At 44.1% G+C, this 19,232-nt stretch overlaps 1 protein-coding gene across 1 annotated transcript in view; it reads left to right on the top strand.

The window, feature by feature from the left end:
* Positions 1–243: 243 nt before the first annotated feature.
* LOC137873990 (plexin-A2-like) overlaps positions 244–19,232 on the top strand; it is a 76,018-nt gene continuing 57,029 nt past the window's right edge. Inside the window, exons 1-3 of the mRNA XM_068712538.1 lie at positions 244–536; positions 11,695–13,021; positions 16,483–16,665. Coding sequence (XP_068568639.1) covers positions 11,798–13,021; positions 16,483–16,665 — 1,407 coding nt within the window. The 5' untranslated portion in view covers positions 244–536; positions 11,695–11,797. The remainder of the gene's footprint in view (positions 537–11,694; positions 13,022–16,482; positions 16,666–19,232) is intronic.

Here is a 19,232-nt window from a genome sequence, read left to right as displayed (position 1 = left end):
TGCCAAAAAAAGACATGACATGTATGGCAGCGCGCTCAAGTTGTGTCAAAAAGGATGACGCGACGAAGGTTGGGTCTAAAAGCGCACACTGTACGTGAGGTGCAAGTGAACTGATGGGTGACTTCATGTAGCACCGGCATCCACACCGCGAGAGAGAGAGAGGGGGGGAGAGAGAGAGAGAGAGAGCGAGAGAGAGAGAGAGAGAGAGAGAGAGAGAGAGAGAGAGAGAGAGAGAGAGAGAGAGAGAAAGAGCGATCAATCCCTGAACGAGGCGGGAGGGTCACTTGATACCGTCTCCTTCTCAGCGGCTGACGGTGAGTCGCTCTCTGCTGTCCAGATGACTTTACAGGCTGTGCGTCGCGTGCAGCGCGTAGAATACATTAATTAAGTAGTTTGTCTATAGCTGCAGTATTTTTTGTTTCCGTCCGCACGCATCACGGACGCGGGACGTTCCCCCTTTTCCAAAAAGAAAAAAGAAAAACCAGAACAATAACCGGATCTGCGCTACTCATGAATGAGTCTCCTCTTACTTCAAGGTGAGTAGCCTCTCCTTCGCTTTTAGTAGCTGAGCAGCAGCCTTACGTGCAGCCCAGCGCGGCGTGCACGAGGGCAAAGTTGGGTCGACTTTACGTGCCTCCGGGGCGCAGTGAAAGTCGTCGGGTTGCGCACACTATGAATCGAGGTGTTGTATCAAATGTTGCGTGAGAAAATTATCAAATATCATGTCTCCGTCGGGGGCCACCTGGAACAACCGACAGATGCGGTGGACCGGTGCCTCAGCTTCAGCACCCATCACAGACCGGAGGCAGAGCGGCGTTGTGTTGTTTTGGTGCTAAACGTCATTGCATCATCAGAGGGATGCCTTTCACTCACAGCCTTCTGTGGCACAACTCTTTACACTTGTGGATTATTCTGGGCAAGCGCATCAGATATCAGTGGTCATCAGGAGAATACCAGAGTGAAGTATTTAGCCCGTGGACAGTTATTCCCCCGCTGCTGCCCTCCCTCCAGCCTCCTGCAGCCGGAGCTCGTGCAGCCTTGGCAGCCACGGGCAGAGCAGAAGCCAGTGGGACGCTGATAAGGCTGGGCAGGAGCTGAGATAGGAGCCCGGGCCTGGGAGAACCGAGGCACGTGCACACACACGCACACACACGGCTGTAGCGGTGCCAACCTCAACAATGCTGTTGACCAAGTGCATCTTTGTTTCGAGCCCCCGCCTCTGTACGTGTTTGGGTGCTACATAAGTAGAGGGGCTGAGGAGTGCCGGTTGTTGGATTCACGGCTCTTTGACTGTCACTCTCATGCATGAACCCCGTTCCCCCCTCTGTACGCTCTCTCTCTCTCTCTCTCTCTCTCTCTCTCTCTCTCTCTCTCTCTCTCTCTCTCTCTCTCTCTCTCTCTCTCTCTCTCTGCTCCGGCTTATCTGGTCGGCCAGTTGGACTAGCTTTTATTCTCCTGGCCCCTCCAGAGTGGGTAAAGCCTCTCTTGGAGAGAGAGAGATTGGCTTTTTCCCCTCAGCACGTTCATGCCAGTCATGCACTTTATCAGTTGCCTACTAATTTTAGAATTTAAATGAATCTCCACATTAGTTCATGTCTCTCACTCTTTTGCAGTGTTTGACGGCAATAAATGAAAATGAGGTTTTGGTTGTGATGATTGCTGTTCATCTGAAGGAGTTTTCAATAATGCAGTTGGGGTTTATCCAATCCTAACTCTTGCTGTAGACCCATTTTTAAAGGGTCACTTTATCCAAATTCAAAAAGACATATTTTTCTTCCCTTACTCTTTGTGGTTTCAAGCCATACAGTTACTTTTGGTCTGACATCTCTGGGTTTTAAGATATCCACCTCTGATATATTCGTGCTGGCACATCAATACAGTGGAATATATTTTTATGGCAATCGACAAAATTGTGGATCATCCGGTGTGCAACGGACATAGTTTCTGGAAAGACAAGTTGCTGTTGAGGTTTTCAAATGTCATTTTTCAGTGTTTTGAGGGGCACAAACTAATTCCCACTCTTTGTTTTTAGAGCAGTTATAGTTACAGATATTAGTTTAATGGTTGGACACTGGGTCTAAAGTTGGGTGACCTCGCGCTTTAACATTCTTTATTCATACTGTTTTCCACCATGCAGTCAGAGAGATCCACTGGAGATTAGATTAAAACACGTTCTACAAAATGAAGCATGATTGTTCGTTGGCTCGTTCATTGATTTCTATCTGCCCAGTGTTGTATTTGTTACCAGTTTTTTGCAAAGGTAGTTTTGAACGCGGAGAGATTGCAGGTGAAACTGCATCATGTTGGATTCTGTTGAACCCGGAGACGACGCAGGACAAGCGTAGGTGAAGTAATTTAGATCTGTCTCTATCAAATTCACCCTAAACCAGGAGTTAAGAGTTATCTCAGGCTTCTACGGGGATTAATGAGCTCTGGTGCACGTTTGAAAAGACACACAAAAAAAAAAAAAAAAAATAGGAAGAAATTAGTAACACAACTTTATAGCTGTGAAAAAAACAGCTTTTGATTAAAATGACCACCGGTTCAATCCGTGACATTGATTGTAGAGTAATCTGAACACCGGGGAGCGGGATGTGGGTCAGGGGCAAAGGCGAAGCGCAGTCGCTGCTATACATTAGGGGAATTAGTGTATGTAACGCAATTACACGGTGTGTGAGTGCACAGCAGCTCAGTACCGCTACCCATAACTGGAGACCCTCCACCTCCAGCCCCTCCCCCACCACTACCCCCGGTTGCCGACAGAGACCCTGATTAAACACGACTGCTCGGATGCTACACAGCCCGAGGAGGAAGGAGAAGGAGAGCCCCCTGGTGCGTGTGCGTTCGTGTTTGCGCGTGCGCGCGTACTGTATGCGAATGCGTACATACGTTGATTTACTGGTGTGACTGCACAGGTGGGCACACATTAGATATAGCATGCAGGAGAGAAAGCGACGCAAGCAGCGATACGAAACCGTCACCGACGGGAGGAAGAAACGGAGAGAGAACAAAATGCAGCACGCCCGTTACGCTGTCGTCCTCGCTCTTTTCTCTCCGTCACCCCCCCCACCCTCGAGCTTCACGCTTCCTCTTGTTTCAGCGTGTGATGCAGGCCTGGAGGGAGGTGGATACACAGGTAGATTAAGGTGGAAAACAGGGATGAAACAGAGAGGAGAGGAAGACGTGGAAATAGATAGGTAGCAAGAGTGAGAAGGACTTATAAAGAAAACGAAGGGAGGGGGGGGGGGGGGGGGGGGGGAGAGAGAGAGAGGGATGGTAACTGACAGTGGAGGAGAGAAGGGAAAGAGAGGAGAGGTACAAGTGGAAAGCGTGCAGCTCACCTGCCAGATGGCAGCTTTGGCAGGGCCCAGCATGCAGAGATGACGGTGTTGCAATATGGCGCACCGCCTCCAGATTGTCGCACCGTTGTTAATACAAACAGTGCAATAACTTTGCTGATGTGTGTGTTTTGCATTATTTTCTCCAGCACATGGTTGTTACCAGGCAGCATATGGTTGTAAAGAAAACTGACAAAGTTCAGGGAAGTCACATGTGTGTTTTTTTTCTTGGGAAAGAATTGACAAGTCTGAAGTGTTTGTAATCGCTTTTTTTACTTAAAGGGGCGTTTTATACACGAGGATAAGTTTACTCATCATGAGCAGTACTGCTCATCTTATTTAAACAGGTGTACAGTGTTTTCTGTGGCTTTGGAGAGGCTTTCTAAAGTCTGAGAAAATAAGTGATATCAAGGTTATCTCAAGTCGGGCTTGAAGACTACAGACTTTTAACAGAAAGTCTACGAAACAAACTCGGGTCATGGAGTTTTGCAGGGAGGGTCTCTTAAAAGATGCTATCAAGTTGCATTATGAGAAATGCAGCATCCATTGTTGACTCATATTAGGGACCAAAAGTCAGAATATCTCGGCCTCTTCCGCACGACAACGTCTGCAAGTCCCCGAACTTAATGGAGACGCAATGCTTTACCACTGGACTACCGGTTTAAGGGGACACATGCTCATTTTCAGGTTCATACTCGTATTTTGGGTTTCAACTAGAACGTGTTTACATGCTTTCATGTTCAAAAAACATCATACTGTCCGTCTGCATATACTTGGATTCATCCTCTGTCGGAAAATCTAAGTTTTAGCGCTTGTTGCTTTAAGCCAAAAGTGTAAAATATGGGTTGTCTTATTTCTCAGTTTTTGGGTTGGTAGCCACTCAAGAGACCCAAATGTATGTGCACAAGCACTGTAACAGTGAGTTTCTCAAGATATGTCTCCTTTAACTTGTCTTTCATGTCCGACATTGATGGCGCCAATCTTATGACGTAAGAAAAAAATCTTGGAAAATTAAAATTAACTGTCAATTGAAATTTGAGAATCTAATAAAGAAATAGAAATGCACATATTGGTCATGGAAAATGCATTCTATGACATGGAAAATGTATGGAAATTGGCATTAATGCGGTAGAGCCGTGGCAAATCTGTGTCACTTCACTTTAAAGCTTCTACTTCCTTCCATTTCATCAAACGCCTCCAACTCAAATCTTTTTTTCATTTCTAAGAAAATCTTTGTAGCACTTTATTCATGGCATGTCAGGAGTAGTATAGGTGAAATTCCAAATAAATAATAACATCAGCGAATTTTCAAACAAGCACCTTCTTCACAGACAAGTTATATAGTATATAGATAGAAAAATCTTTGTTTCAAACCAACTGAATTGACGTGCAGTAGGAGGACGCTACTAAATTACTTCTCCCTTGAGACTTTATTTGCTGACAAAGTCTTTGGGGGAATCGTAAAGCCACAACACAACACTGAATGACTTGCTTGGGCTTGTGTCAGAAAGAAAGTAAGTAATCAGTTACCTACAACATGTCCTAGAAACCCCAGAGCACCTGGACTACATCCGACACTTGGCAGCCGCAAACCATTTTCTTAATAGACTTAGAGAATTCAATGTTAATTTGAGGACCAAGTCCTATCAAGAGGGACAGGTTGTAGTGATGGGAAATATTCTCTGCTGTTTAAATTTTATTTTCCCCATTGTGCCTTAACCCTTAAGAGCTTTTGTAAAAAAAAACAAAAAAAACCCTGCGTCCCATTTGCCTTCGAGTGACTTTCTATTTGATCAAAATCCACCTGTGTTCACAGTCCTGGTAGACCTCTGTCCCACTCGAGTAGTGTAATTTCTAACCAGGCTATGTCTATTTCTGAACACTGAGGAAATGGCTCTGCGTTAGTCCAAAATCACAATCAGAGACCTTGGAGACATGGATGGAGTTTCAGAGTAGGTCAGAGTTAGGCCGACCATGGAGACGGACTGAGATAATCTGGACAGATGCTTGTATTTGTACAGCTTTTGGGTGAATGGCCACCAAAGGCCTTATTTGCGCTGCGGATTAGATGGGTTTTGGAGCAGCAGATACTTAGAGGGAAAGTTGTCGAATAGTAGAACATGCATCGTCGCTCCTCCTCTTTGCTGTTTCTCTCCCCCTCGCTCTCTGCCTATTGCCATCTCCTCTCGCTCACAGTGATTTGTCAGCAGTGGAGGTAGCAGCTGTTCCTTTTGCATTGTAATTTCTTTGATCGTAATTATTCGTGCCAGCTACCTCCAACCTTGGCATCCTCCGCCCCACGAAGCCATATGGGCAGAGAGGGAGGAAGCCGAGGAAACGAACAGGCTTCTTTTGGAATAAGTTCTTTGATTTCTGTGTGCAGTGGTGTGGGAATTATGGACATATGTGCTTCACGTGGATGCTCTGCATCACTGTGTTTGATTATTTTTCTCATTCATGCACTCGCTGGGGTCTGGTCGCTGCCAAATGTAATGTATGTTCGCTGTCAGGTCTCCATGATTTATGTATGCGAAAGCAATATAGCCCCGCACATCTGTAAGTGAATCAGCCGGAGCAGGAATATAGCTCTGTTCTTGAGAAAAAGCAATGTCAACTCTGAAGATGGGAGCAGACAATAAAATTACAGCCACGCTAGAGGAGGAATTCCAGGCTGGTAGTTATTGAGCCACATAGAAATGGCTAAGAGAGAGTGCTTTTACAAAAAAAACACAACTGGAGAGCTGCTCTGTGCTTGTCTCTGGCTCCGGAGTACAGCTCACATTTCACCACCCTCATTCTCTATTCCCCTCAGCTGCACTGTCCACAGATCACTCAGAGCCGCGGTCGGACTCCTCTGTTTACCCTTTGTTCTTCCCATTCTTGCACTTAAGCAACGTTGAGGATGAGGGGTGCTGGGCAGACGCTGCAGCGCTGCGTGGCTCCAAAGAAAGCGCTGCTTGCTCTGTCTTCTTCTGCGGCCGCTGAATTATAGAAGACCGCCTATTGCACCCGAGCTGCGTAGGTTTTCATCACAGTGCTGGAGGTCACTTTGACTTTCCCCTCTATGCTCATCATATATGCAACGCGAGGGCTTCAGCAGTTGAGAGCCTGCTTGAGGTCACCATTAACCAGGGAAGACCGACAATGAGATTTATGGAAAAGGAGACAGAGCCGAGAGGAGGGGAAGGGAGGAGAATAGCATGCATGGCTAAATCTGACGGTGGCAGCGGCGCCCTTCATCTGGTCCCGGCTCTTAACAGCAATTTCAGATAGAGCACTGTATCTGCATGTATAATGCATGCGCCCTAAGATAATGGCATGCATTGCAGAAGGAGGCTGCTGACTGTGTTGTGTGGTGATGTGTCGGAATTGGTCCCCTATGTCACATTCGCCTCTGCCCAGGTCCCTCGCAGCATCCTGCGCTTATTAGGAGCAGAGTGTGTTGCGATGACATAGTGCTGTTTTACTGTTCCCAGCAGACATCCGCCGCTACGCTACCATCAAGATTAGTGGCTGGCTGGAGAGTCCTAAAGCGTGCAATATCTGCTCTGACCAATAAACTAAACAACAAGTACGGGGGAAAAAAAGGCAATTATGGTTGGTTTTTATGAATATACAATCATGCTGGGGTACAGAAGAGCTGCCAACACAACTAAATAAATTTACAGCACTCGTTTCCAGAGAATACTAGCAATCGCAAAGTGTTGGAATCATTAATCTAAATATACTGGTTGTAAGATTTTTCCTACCCCCCGACTGGGGGAATTGTCTGGGGGAAGCTCTGCTGTTTGAAATTTACATTGCAGAACATAATGATTCAAATGAACCACAGGCCAACTGTCACAAAATTTCAGTGCGCGGTATCAAAGTGGAGATATCCTGTAGGCATCTACAGTGTGAGCATCCACGCTATATACACACATTATGCCCTCTGAGGCCCCGAGTCTGTGCTTTTGTGAAAGAGGGGAGGGGCTCACAAGGAGGGGCAAAATCACCCTGGGGTGCTCCTCCTCAACGTGGCCACAGATAAAACACGGTGGACTGATCACAAAACATTGCTTTTTCTTATAAACCCCACCGGTCCCATGTGATTCAATATGACATTCATTTATAAGTCATCTTTAATAAAGACGGCATTTTCATGTCCTAATTCCCCGACTCATCACTGTAGGTACCAGCGACAGCCCGTGGCTCTGGCTTGCTGGCTCCCTCCTCCCTCCTCCCTCCTGTCCCCGCCACGTTTGACCTACTTCTGTCTCCACAACATTGTAAACAGATCTACTAATTGCCTTCATTTATTCATTTGGAAGTCAAGTTCTGTTGCGGCTGGCGCCCTCCCAGCTCATTCATGTGTAACGCGTACAACGCTGGCCCTCCCCCAATGACTCGTCCGTGTGTATTTGCGGGAAACCCCAGACAAAAGTATCCCATCATGTCGTTACTGTGCATTGCCACAACTTCTTCCCCAAATCTGAAATCATCTCCGAGAACGGACTTTATGAACTGACTCGTCCTGACTCGAGAACCTACACACACAAAAAAAACCCTGTGCCTTTCTGCAGCCGGTTTGAAATCATGAGGACAGAAGCCGTTATGCCTATTGTAGTTCAGACACTTTTCTGCCCCCATGGTCTTATACTGTTATTGCTTTTTTACAGCCTTATAAATCTAGGCCACAAAAAACAACATTTTTTTTTATCACCTCTGATGCTTGCGACAATGACTCCCATTGTTGACTAAGTGTGAGAGCAGAGAGGTTTCTGCTGACCTTTAGAAAGATCATGGCACGGTCTGTCCACAGTGTTCCTGATCTCACACAAACCTATAACCTGTAATCCAAAATGCAAACAGCGTAAGCTTGAACGACATACTGTTTCTGCTAAATCTGTCTTTCTTATAAGTGAAAAAAAATCATGTTGTGCCATGTTAGAATACAGAATACAGAATACAGAAATAATACAGATAGTTATGCTTCTTGACATCATCCACTGGGTTTTAATTGGGTTTTCGAAACCCATTATGTCTCACAATGGAGCAATCTTCACAGTTTTTGTTACTATCAGTAATATTATCAAAATTTGTGAATTTACCACAAGACAAATGTTTGCTGAGCCCAGCTTCATGCTATCAAACTTGAGTGGGCATTGAAACTGATGCACAAAGACAACCAAACAAAGGAATATCCCCTTAGCACATTTTAGTTCATCTTTGATGGCAGATGGGTCAAAGAAACAAGAGGTAAAAAAACCAAGCTAACCATCCCTTCTGTCCCGTGAATCATGCCTAAAAGTGCGCTACAGACGCTATGACAGCATTTCACCCCAGTAAAGGCTGAACCCAAAGGATGGATTTGGTTCCACTGATCTCGATCCAGGTCAAAGGGTCGTGTTTGTGGAGCACAGGAGGGCCGGCTTCTCCCTCATCTGCGCCGCGATTGGTGCCCGTTGAGAGCCTTGCGTCCCCAGAGGCCTCTGCAAACCCATGCTCCTGTGTGTGTGAGTGTGAATGAGTCACGTCTGGGCTCAAGCGTGTCTGAGTGGCGAGGCGGAGAATTCAGCAGGGAGGACTGAGCAGGGCAAAGAGTTGTCTCTATAATCCAGGGTAAACACTGAGCAGCATGACTGCACGCCTTAGACGTGACCAAAGCCGGGAGAACAGAAATGGATGAACCGATGAGGCTGCTGCTCGCCTGCCCGGCTTCGTTTGCCACCAGCACTTCCTATTTTCTCCTCTTGTTTTTCCTCCCTAATTCCTCTTGAGGTTCTTGACTGGAGACTCTCAACACTCTGGGTGGCACTGCTGGCGTCTGCTGTTTAAGATCATGCCAGACTCAAACCTGGCTTTGCAAATATCATATGGTCTGCTATTTGCCGTCAGACATCTAGAGCGCTGTCTTATAATGTCTATTGGAGAAAAAGGACAGGGCTTGAGGTTCTGATAAGATTACAATGCAAACTGCACTACAGGTCGTCAGCAGGACGTTTTCAGTGTGATTTAAACAAGAGATATTCAAAAGCGCTGAGATTCTGTTGGACACCACAAAGTAGAGACCAGTTGAATTAACCACAAAATCTCTTTTCTGTTCCTTATGTGACAGCTCAAGAATATGCACAAAGGATTGAGTCAGATTTTTGTGATATAATCCGCCCACTTTCAAACAGCTCTTTACTTCCCATTCCAGCATCCCCTTTCACACTAAAAAGCTGCATTAAAAAGAAAGAAGAAGAAGAAGAAAGAATAAAAAATGTAAAAAAAAGGTTTGGCACTCCAGGGAGTAAAGGTTTCCGGTGACCGGAGTTCTCCGGTGTTCTGGTTCAGGCAATTTGGTTGACTGAAAACAAACAAATGAATGCTTCAAGGAGTTTATATTTTAGTTTACCCAGAAGCCATCAAAATAAAGGGCTGTCACTGCTTCCTCTGTGACATTTCAAAACGCCTGAATACTCTTTTCATCGGGTCTTCACATAAAAAGGACAAATGATAGAATATCATGGTTACATCAACACGGAAACTGGTTCAGGGACTCATCAGCTTGCAAAGCAGATGATTTGAGAGATTTTCTGAAGGACTTAGCTGGACACCATTTTTGCCCAAAATAAAGAAGCTGTAAACATTACAGCCAACATGTCCTGCCAAATCTCAGCTTTCTGAGAACCAATAACAGCAAACGCAGTTTTTCTGTCGACTTGGAAAAAAAAGTGGAAAAGAAAAGAAGAAGCTTCAGTAATCCCACATTTCAAGCGGAGATAGATAAAGATAGAGATAAGCCAGAGTGTGACTCACATCGGTCTGAGTAAATGTCACGTATTGCAGTTAGAGAAAAGCAAGCATCAAACTTCAGATTCAAATTCAGCAATAGAGTGTGTCAGTTGTTGCTCTTTGGTGGCCAATTACGGGTAGGGTTGCGCACACTGCGCTCGCCAAATTGAGCAGAGTAGGTCGAGACACTGGAGTGACTTGTCCCGCGGTGCGAGCGCGCTGTGGACAGATGGACAGGAGATGCTGGAGTGGAGCTGGAGTCGGCCCAGCAAGCTCAGTGTCAGTCCATCCGCTCCATCCCTGGCTCCCTCTCAACTCAGCCGGACGTCCTGCTAGTCAGCCAATGGAGAGCACCCACCGCATCGTGACCCCGGCATTAGGATCTGACATGGCTGTCTTCATTTAACCTTTACTTATATCGGGAAGTCTCACTGAGCAAAACACCCTGTTTACAGCGGCAGCCAAAGAAGACAGTTGCCATCGAAGCTTTTGGCAGGATATCTTTAAAAGGTGTTTCACTGAAAGGGTTTGAGTCATTTAAAAAAAAAAAAAAAAGTATTATTAGAGGAGTGTGAAGGGGCTGCTGGTGAGGACGATAGGGGAGATAGAAACAGCCTTTAAGAGCCATATTGGAGAAGCTTCTGGTGACACACGGACAGGATTTAGGGTGAGGTGTCTTAAGTTACGGCCCCTCCTCCTACGCAGGCAGTTTTATTACTCCATTAATGGACTACGATGAAGTAACCGTGTACCTGATGCCCCTTTATCTACGATGATGTGTTGCCTTCACTCATCATCTGTCTTTATTTTGAGATAAAAACCTTTTTTTTTTTTTTTTTCAAATTAGCATATTTTCTCTCATCTGTATGAGATTGTATCAAACTAAAACACACAATATAAAAACAGTTAACACACCAAACGTCCTTTGCCATGTCTCTAACTCATCCATCCTCCAGTCCATCGCCTGTTTGAGGGACAGTGTTCGTCCCCTGGAAATATCTACATAAAATATGCTAATGAAATTAAACAGGGAAGTGTGAGGGTTGATGCTGCCTGGCTCTGAATCTCTAATGACTCCCTGCCATCCCTAGAAAAAGCCTGATTAATTTAGGAATGTCGGCTGCAGTGGAGAGTGATTAATTCCTCCTGGATTCAACCATTTAAACGAACAAGGCAGAGGGGAGAAAGGAAAACAGGGAGCCCAAAATATGGATGCATAATTAATACATTTGGATCATTAAATTAGCCACCCAAACAGAGGGAATGCACAGCTACGTCGTGTCATTGCTTTGTTCAAACAATAGGCCACGGTTAGTTCTCTCTTACAGACAGGCGGATATAATGAGCCCCCCTGTTGTATAGGGGGAATATTGGAACATCTCTCGGGCTAGTAAATATGGGCAGACAGTTTGAACAAATGATTACTTGTTTCTTTGATGTCTCATTTGTCTTACTAAGCAGAGATCGAGGAGAAAACAAGCTCATATATGTCTAGGTTCGGGGAGTATCTAATGATACCCTGAAAACCGTTTTTCCACTCTCAAAACAATCAAGGATTCTTCGAATTTAAAACAAATGTCTTTATTTTCTCTTTCAGAATGATGTGAAGATCTCTTGGAAGGACGAGACCGCACTTCAGCACACAACCCCAGGTGTTTTATCTGACCTCTGTTTTTGTTTTTTTTCGGAGCCACGTGGGGATGGGAACGTGCTTGGATAAAGGATGGACTTACTGCGGCCTCACTAAAGGTCACCGTCCTCCAAAGGTCATGTCATGGCCCCTGGCACTGTGGCTATTGACTCTAATCTCTGTGAATCACAGGACGACTGTCGGACAGACTCTGAACACCTTCCAATCAGAGAGGAGGGAGTGGTCGCTGAACCACCTGACTGTGCATCAGTCTACTGGCGCTCTGTACATCGGAGCTGTCAACCGAATCTACAAGTTGTCAGCAAACCTCACCCTCCTGGTGTCCCACGATACGGGGCCAGAGTACGACAACAAAGCGTGTTACCCTCCGCTGATTGTCCAGCCCTGTTCTGAGCCTCTTGCCTCAACTGACAACGTTAACAAACTGTTGCTCATCGACTACTCGCACAACCGGCTGCTGGCCTGCGGGAGTCTCTACCAGGGTGTCTGCAAGCTGATGAGGCTGGATGACTTGTTCATCCTCGTGGAGCCCACGCACAAGAAGGAACACTACCTGTCCAGTGATAACCAGACAGGGACGATGTACGGGGTTGTTGTGCCCTCGCAGGGTCAGGATGCCACCCTGTACATCGGCACGGCCGTCGGTGGCAAACAGGACTACTTCCCAACTATCTCCAGCCGCAAGCTGCCTCGCGACCCAGAATCCTCTGCCATGCTGGACTACGAGCTTCACACCGACTTTGTTTCCTCTCTTATTAAAATTCCCTCGGACACACTTGCTCTTGTCCCACACTTTGACATCTACTACATATACGGCTTCGCCAGCGGCAGCTTCGTTTACTTCTTGACCGTCCAGCCGGAGACGCCGGAGAATGGGATGCCCGCTGGCGGCTCCCCCGGCGACCTGTTCTACACGTCTCGCATCATCCGCCTCTGCAAAGGCGACAAGAAGTTCCACTCGTACGTGTCGCTTCCTGTGGGGTGCGTGCACAAAGGCGAGGAGTACCGTCTACTTCAGGCGGCTTACCTGTCCAAGGCCGGCAGGGTTCTGGCGAAGTCGCTCAACATCAGCGCCCAGGAGGACGTGCTCTTTGCCGTGTTCTCCAAGGGACAGAAGCAGTGCCACGACCCTCCTGATCATTCCGCTCTCTGCGTCTTCACCATCCAAGACATCAACACGCGCATCAAGGAGCGGCTGCAGTCCTGCTACCAGGGAGAGGGAAACCTGGAGCTGCACTGGCTGCTGGGAAAAGACGTGCAGTGCACCAAGGCGGTAGGTGGACCCTTTGATTTTTTATTCCACTACAACTAAATTGCACTCTCAATTATGTTTAGAGGGAAACGTACTTTCTCCTAGTTTGCGGTTGCAGTTTTAAACATGTGGTTGATGCTGTAAATTGAAAAAGTATCTCTTGAAAAAAATAATTGACGATACTGTTTTGTTGGATGAGAATTTCATTTTACGGAGACCAGACTGCCTATATCACTCACATATTTTGACCAACTGTGAAACCTGCACAGCGGTGAGCAGCTTTGATATAGATTTTGCTGAAAGTTGGCTCTTTCATAATCCACAACCATGATTGAAGCCTAAATAGCTGTCAGGCAGGCAGCCAGAGCTGTGTTGAAGACACCATTCAGGTTTTCAGGATCCCGTGAGAGCAGAAGAGCTGGAGGAGATTAATTCCACAACGCTAATCAGAGCAGTTTTGTATGGAGCTTTGATTTCATTCAGGGGTTTGGGCACTGACTCCCGCCTTCTTCTCCTCCCCTTTCTCTCCCCCTCTTCCCCCCCTTTCAACCCCTTCCTTCTACTCTTGTCGCTGTCAGCAGTATTTGAACCCTCAGAGACCCGTTCTTGATCTTGAGAAAAGGGCTTTCTTGCGAATATCCAAGGCGGTTTCTTTTGTGAAAGCCATAATTCTGCATAATGAGTGGCTTTCATGGAAACAAGTTGAAAGCGGACCATAAAAGCAATGATATTCATCGCAGCCAATGCTTTGGTCTTTCAAAACATGTACTTTGATTCCACAATGCAATCAAACAAATAAGATGTATTAATAAAAGCAACTGAGGGAGTTCAGAGACACATAATAATAAAATAATTAACTCTCACTGCGCCGTTAACCAAAGGGCTTTGTATCTAAAATGGACTGTAAATGAAACGTGGTGATTCGGCTTTGTTAAGAAGTCATTAGATTCTTTGGTTGTATAATTAATCACTCAGTGAAAGATCAACAGCCAAGTGTGTCTAGAGATGCACTGATGTAGCTTTTTGATGCCGATACTCATTTCACTTTCATTTCATTGACAGGACTATGATCACACGTACAATAATAACTAAACGATGGCACACGGCATGGCTAAAGTAGTACAACGAATGTTACTTAATGGTATTCTTTAAAAAAGGCACCCAGTTTACAAATAACCTTTGGCTTATCTGATTGTCATAACAAAGTTAATTTAAAGATATACTTAAGAAAATAACTATCTCTAATAATTCATTATCATTATTCTTACATTCAAACAAAATATGATACTCGCCTCCCAAGCTCCCCTCTGGTTTATAGCCAACTTTTTATGTCTTTCATTAACTTCAGGAATTCTGGTGTTGTTTATTCTAAAGTTACAAATAGGCAATTAGCCACTTTAGCATGACCTGATCTCTCAGCCTCTGTTCAATAGTCATGTTTCAACCATTTGATGTTGTTGCACTTTTGTGTCATCCATCATCTGATTAACCGGCAAGACCCATACCGACGCTTACACACCCATATTATGCAGGCAAATAGTTGTATGTTATACGACTGAGTTCAGGTTTTTTACCTTTTTTCAGCCTCCTCCCAGTAGCCAATAATTCTCTTTTCAACTGCGACACAGAGTGGGTATCTTTCCAGCTCCGCATCGACCATATTATTGCAGGTTGTCATTTTAACTTGTACGGTATACTTACAAAATCTGAGGTGTAGCTTTTCCAATATATATACACAAGCATATGGCATAACGGGTGTAACTAACTTGTCAAAAAGATCTTGTGATATCTAAAGGTGAATCAAATTGTCTACATTTACAAAAGTATTAACAGATATTTCATGGGAGGCTTGCTCATGCTGCTCTTTAATGGCAGTCTTAAATGAACCATTATAATTCACAATGACATCGAGATTGTTAAAGCAATAGACAATCTCTAGATTTTTGTTCGCCACTATCAGCTTTCGACAACCAACACTGATATCAGATAATGTCAAGATTTTTAAATGTGCCTATTTTAAGATAATTATTTAAAAAGAAGTTTTATTCTGCTGCTTCACTGACACTTTTTGCATGTTACTGTGAATTTTAGACTCTAAGAAAGATACAAAATTCCAATGTCACCATCTGCCAATTATTGGGTTAACAAGACAAAACAGCCACGCAAGTGAGGCTGTATTTAGTGATAGGGTTGCCTAAAGTTAAATGCAAATTTAGATGCTGATTTATAGCAGGCATAATGTGCGTGAAGCTCACTATCTTAGTTTAGAATGTTAGGAAACTAACAGCTGATGATCTGCACGAAACATAAAGGTGAGGTTGATGGGGGAAAAAAATAACTGAAGGTATTTGCTCGTACCAACAATTGAACCTGATAAATGCTTGTGCCAAATTTCATGGCAATCCAGCCAAAAGCTGTTGAGACTTTTCACCTAAAAGCACAAATGTCAACCTACTGGTGTCGCTAGAAGAAATGTCAGGGCATCACCTGACCAAGTAGGATTCATCCTCAGGGGATAAGATAAATCTCTTTATTTTGATGACTTGAATGAATTCAGCAGCAGAATATCAGACTGGCAATGTTGCAAGCAGTCAATAGAAACAAACGCAAATGTTAGAACAAATATTCAACTGACAAATATTCACATATCCTTACATTATAGTTTCAAAAGAGAAGACTTGAATGATTGCATACTGGAAAGAAAACAACTTATTAAGGGGTGAGATATGAAGCTTGTTTACGCTGCGTTCACTTCACTGGTCACATTCAGTAAAGCTGAGGCACATTGCTTGATGGACGAAAAACAACAGCAAGGGCTAATATGCATAAGAAGCCGAGGACGTGAAATAAGAAATTAGCTCTCTAAAAAGGTAGATTTAAACACTGAGTGACAGGCAATTAGCAAAGGTTTGAGGCGCGTGTTAGTAGATGTAACAGGACTGCGAAGCACACGGCTCTCTTTGATGCTTAATCAAAACCTGACACCTCTTGTGCTGCGTCTTTGTGTGATGTCAGATCAACTGATCTCAAAATCACAGAAACCGGCGCAAAATACACAGCGTTTCTTCGCGTTTGCCATCAGCAATTAGTCTGCTGTTGATAAACGCGGCAGCCCCTTTTGAAGTAATCGTTTTTAACCCTGAAAACTGTGTGCACTTATTGCACGTGGGGCTTGCCACAGGTCAGTTTGAGTTCTTCTCTTGTGTTTGTATGTGTCTACAGTGATCTCAGTCACTTACGCTCTCCCCTCTCTCTCGTTACTCCCACCTCCCCCCTCCTCACATCTGTCATCCTCACTCCTCTTTCCGCTCGCCCTCTCCCCTTTCCTATCCCTCCCTCTTTTTACCTCTTCTTACTCTTTCCCCTCCACACCTCCTGACCCCCCCCCCCCTTCCATTCCATCTTTCTGCTTTCGTACTCTCAACGCCTTCTTCAACTTCACCTCAACACTCACCTCTCCATCCCTCCCTCTCTCCACGCAGCCTGTTCCCATCGATGATCACTTCTGTGGCCTGGATATAAACCAGCCCCTGGGGGGTTCCCAGCTGGTGTCGGGCCGGACGGTTTACACTGAGAGCAGGGACAGGCTGACCTCTGTCACCTCCTATGTTTACAACGGACACAGTGTGATCTTCCTGGGGACCAGGACTGGACGGCTGAAGAAGGTGAGAGCAGAAACTGTCGAGCAAATACCGGCTTGATCTGCCTGTTTTTTGCACAGCGATACAGGATCATCTGGTTGTTTACAGAGAGACAACCGGATCCTTTTGATGACAAATAGCATCCCTTATCTACAGAAATCAGAAATGATTTATTGAGGCTGCTATTGATGACCCATTGGCATCTCTTGTCTCTTCTAAAAGTTATCTTCCTGTTTCAGTTTTTACCAATGCAAAACGTAGCCTGATCCCAGACCTCACAATCAAACCAAATTGATGTTGTGCACATTGACTGCTATTTACAGCAGTTGGCTTAAAAATCAACCAATCAGAGCTTAGTAGGCGGGATTAAATATTGGAAAGTTTTCCCACAAAGCTAGCTACATCGATGGAAATCAGCGACAGAAAAATGGCTAAAATGTGTGGATGAGATTGATGAAGCTGTACACGTTGAAGCAATCTCAAGCATCAAGTCCAAGCACAAAAATAACAACTCTTGAATTGACATATTTTGTCTAAAAATTATGTATGGTTAGGAAAAATGATGAGGTCTCTGTGAACCTCATTTAACTTTAACTTGCTTAAACACATTATTTGAAGTGTCCTTCATATCTTGTATGAAGATTCAAATCACTTGTTTAAACCCTTGACCTAATGAGGCATGAACAAATAAAACAATTTTAATGCAAAATGATGATTCTGAGGGACTGACAACAAAACCTGATTAATTAAGTTGTACTCTAGCGATTTATTTTTGCACTCCCTTAAAATGTGGGGACTTGTGAGAGACAGACTACCAAAAGAAAAGTCAAAATTGATGCAGCAGGGGCAGAAATATTTGACTTTTATTTCCTCGTTTGTGGAATACAACTCCAAGCACACTGGAACCAACATTTCCCCACAATGCAACGTAGAGCATCTCTTTATTAAACCTTCCCTGTCTCGGGAATGCCGTGCCCAATTTATAACGCATGGCTTTCTGTTAAGAATTTGAAGGGCCCATGCTAAAGATAACATAACCCTGATGACAACATTGAGACATCATGACTTTCTTAGAGTTTGAATCTGTGTTCTTTTCTTTTTCAAAAAGAAACGCCATCTCAGCCGTTAGCAAAAAGCAGTGACATCGGTTATAAAAGTAAGCTTATCAATAAGGTTACATATGATGTGAACTGTAGCACTAGTTGAATTAATGGTAGCTTTGTTTGGAAGTTTGGAAATTATTAAAAAAGGTTAGTTTGTTAAGATTTGTGTGAAAAATTACTGTTTTTGTCAATGGAGTCTGTGGCTTTGAAGAAAGTGATATAATGGCTTCAGTTTCCTGTCGGAAAGGGCTGTCTGATGGCAAGGTAAAGCGGCTGTGGACGGGAGCAGCAGAAAAAAATACTTTGGCCCACTAAATAAATTGATAGTGTGCACTACATTTAGATATTTTCACTGCTTTACCTCGCCATTAGACAGCCCTCTTCAATGGGGAATTGAAGCCGTTATCTATGCTCTCTTAAAAGCCACAGAACTCCATAGACGAAAACAGTCATTTTAATTCACAGAGTACGGGAGTGGCTGTTTTACAGCTGCTTCGATCGATCAGATTGTTTGTGTTATCGTGTGACTTTTGGATCCAGAAAAAACCCGTAAAAAAACTAAATAATAATATTACAAAGCTCCTGAAGAGCCCCAGAAGTCAAAGGTTTTTTGAGCTGTGTTGCACTCACCATGACTAACTGATTAACCGATTAGTGGAATGTCCCTTTAATGTCTTACATCACTTTAAAAGGTTTCTGTCTCCAAACTCCATATTACATCATTCATCAGTCGTCTGTGAGAAATACACCACAGAGATTCATCTTCCACAGCTGTTTCTTGCATCTTACCGCTGTGGCATATTTATGCAATAATGATCTTTAATCCATTAACACTAATTAATGCAATAATATGATCAATTAATGGCCTAATTAGCATAACGGGTTATGTTTAATATATCATGGTGATTATGTAGGACATTATGCAGCGGAACAAAGGTGCAGTAATCATGCAGCACTACACCTTCAGCCTCTGGACTGGGACAGATTGATGTAAATTTATCACCCATGACTACTTGAGCCACAACTGAAGCACATGTCTGTTCCCTCAATTCCTTTGTATTAGCGGCAGGAAATTATGCAGCTTTAGTGAATCACTGTCCTGGTGGATTTTGGTTTAATGGCAGTATAAAGTACTTAAAGGACCTCTTCACTGATTTTGAACAATATCTCTGTGTACTTGACAGTCATTTCTACATTTATTTATTAACACGGTTAGACATTTAAGTGTTTGTCTGTGTCTTGTAGGCAGGCTCAAATTACTCGCCTGAATTTAAAAGTCTAATCTGTATTTCAAAGCACAACATTATTGCTCCTGTTCTTTTAAAGCCTCGTTATTTTCTAATTCTATCTTATGTTTTGAGAGTTTTCTTTTTCCAGTTTTCAAGGATTCAAAGTCAAACTTAATCCTTCATTTGTTTGAAGGATAAGTTTGGTAATATTAGTTTGGCTACATTTGTCTTGTTGACAACGAATCCAATAAAAAGCCTA

This window comes from Cebidichthys violaceus, unplaced genomic scaffold, assembly GCF_023349555.1.
Source record: "Cebidichthys violaceus isolate CVI_PGR_0920_01 unplaced genomic scaffold, fCebVio1.0.p SCAF_17, whole genome shotgun sequence".
In the NCBI taxonomy this organism is placed as follows: Eukaryota; Metazoa; Chordata; class Actinopteri; order Perciformes; family Stichaeidae; genus Cebidichthys; species Cebidichthys violaceus.
Note: the sequence above shows the minus strand (reverse complement) of the source record. Positions and strands in the feature narration are given on the sequence as shown.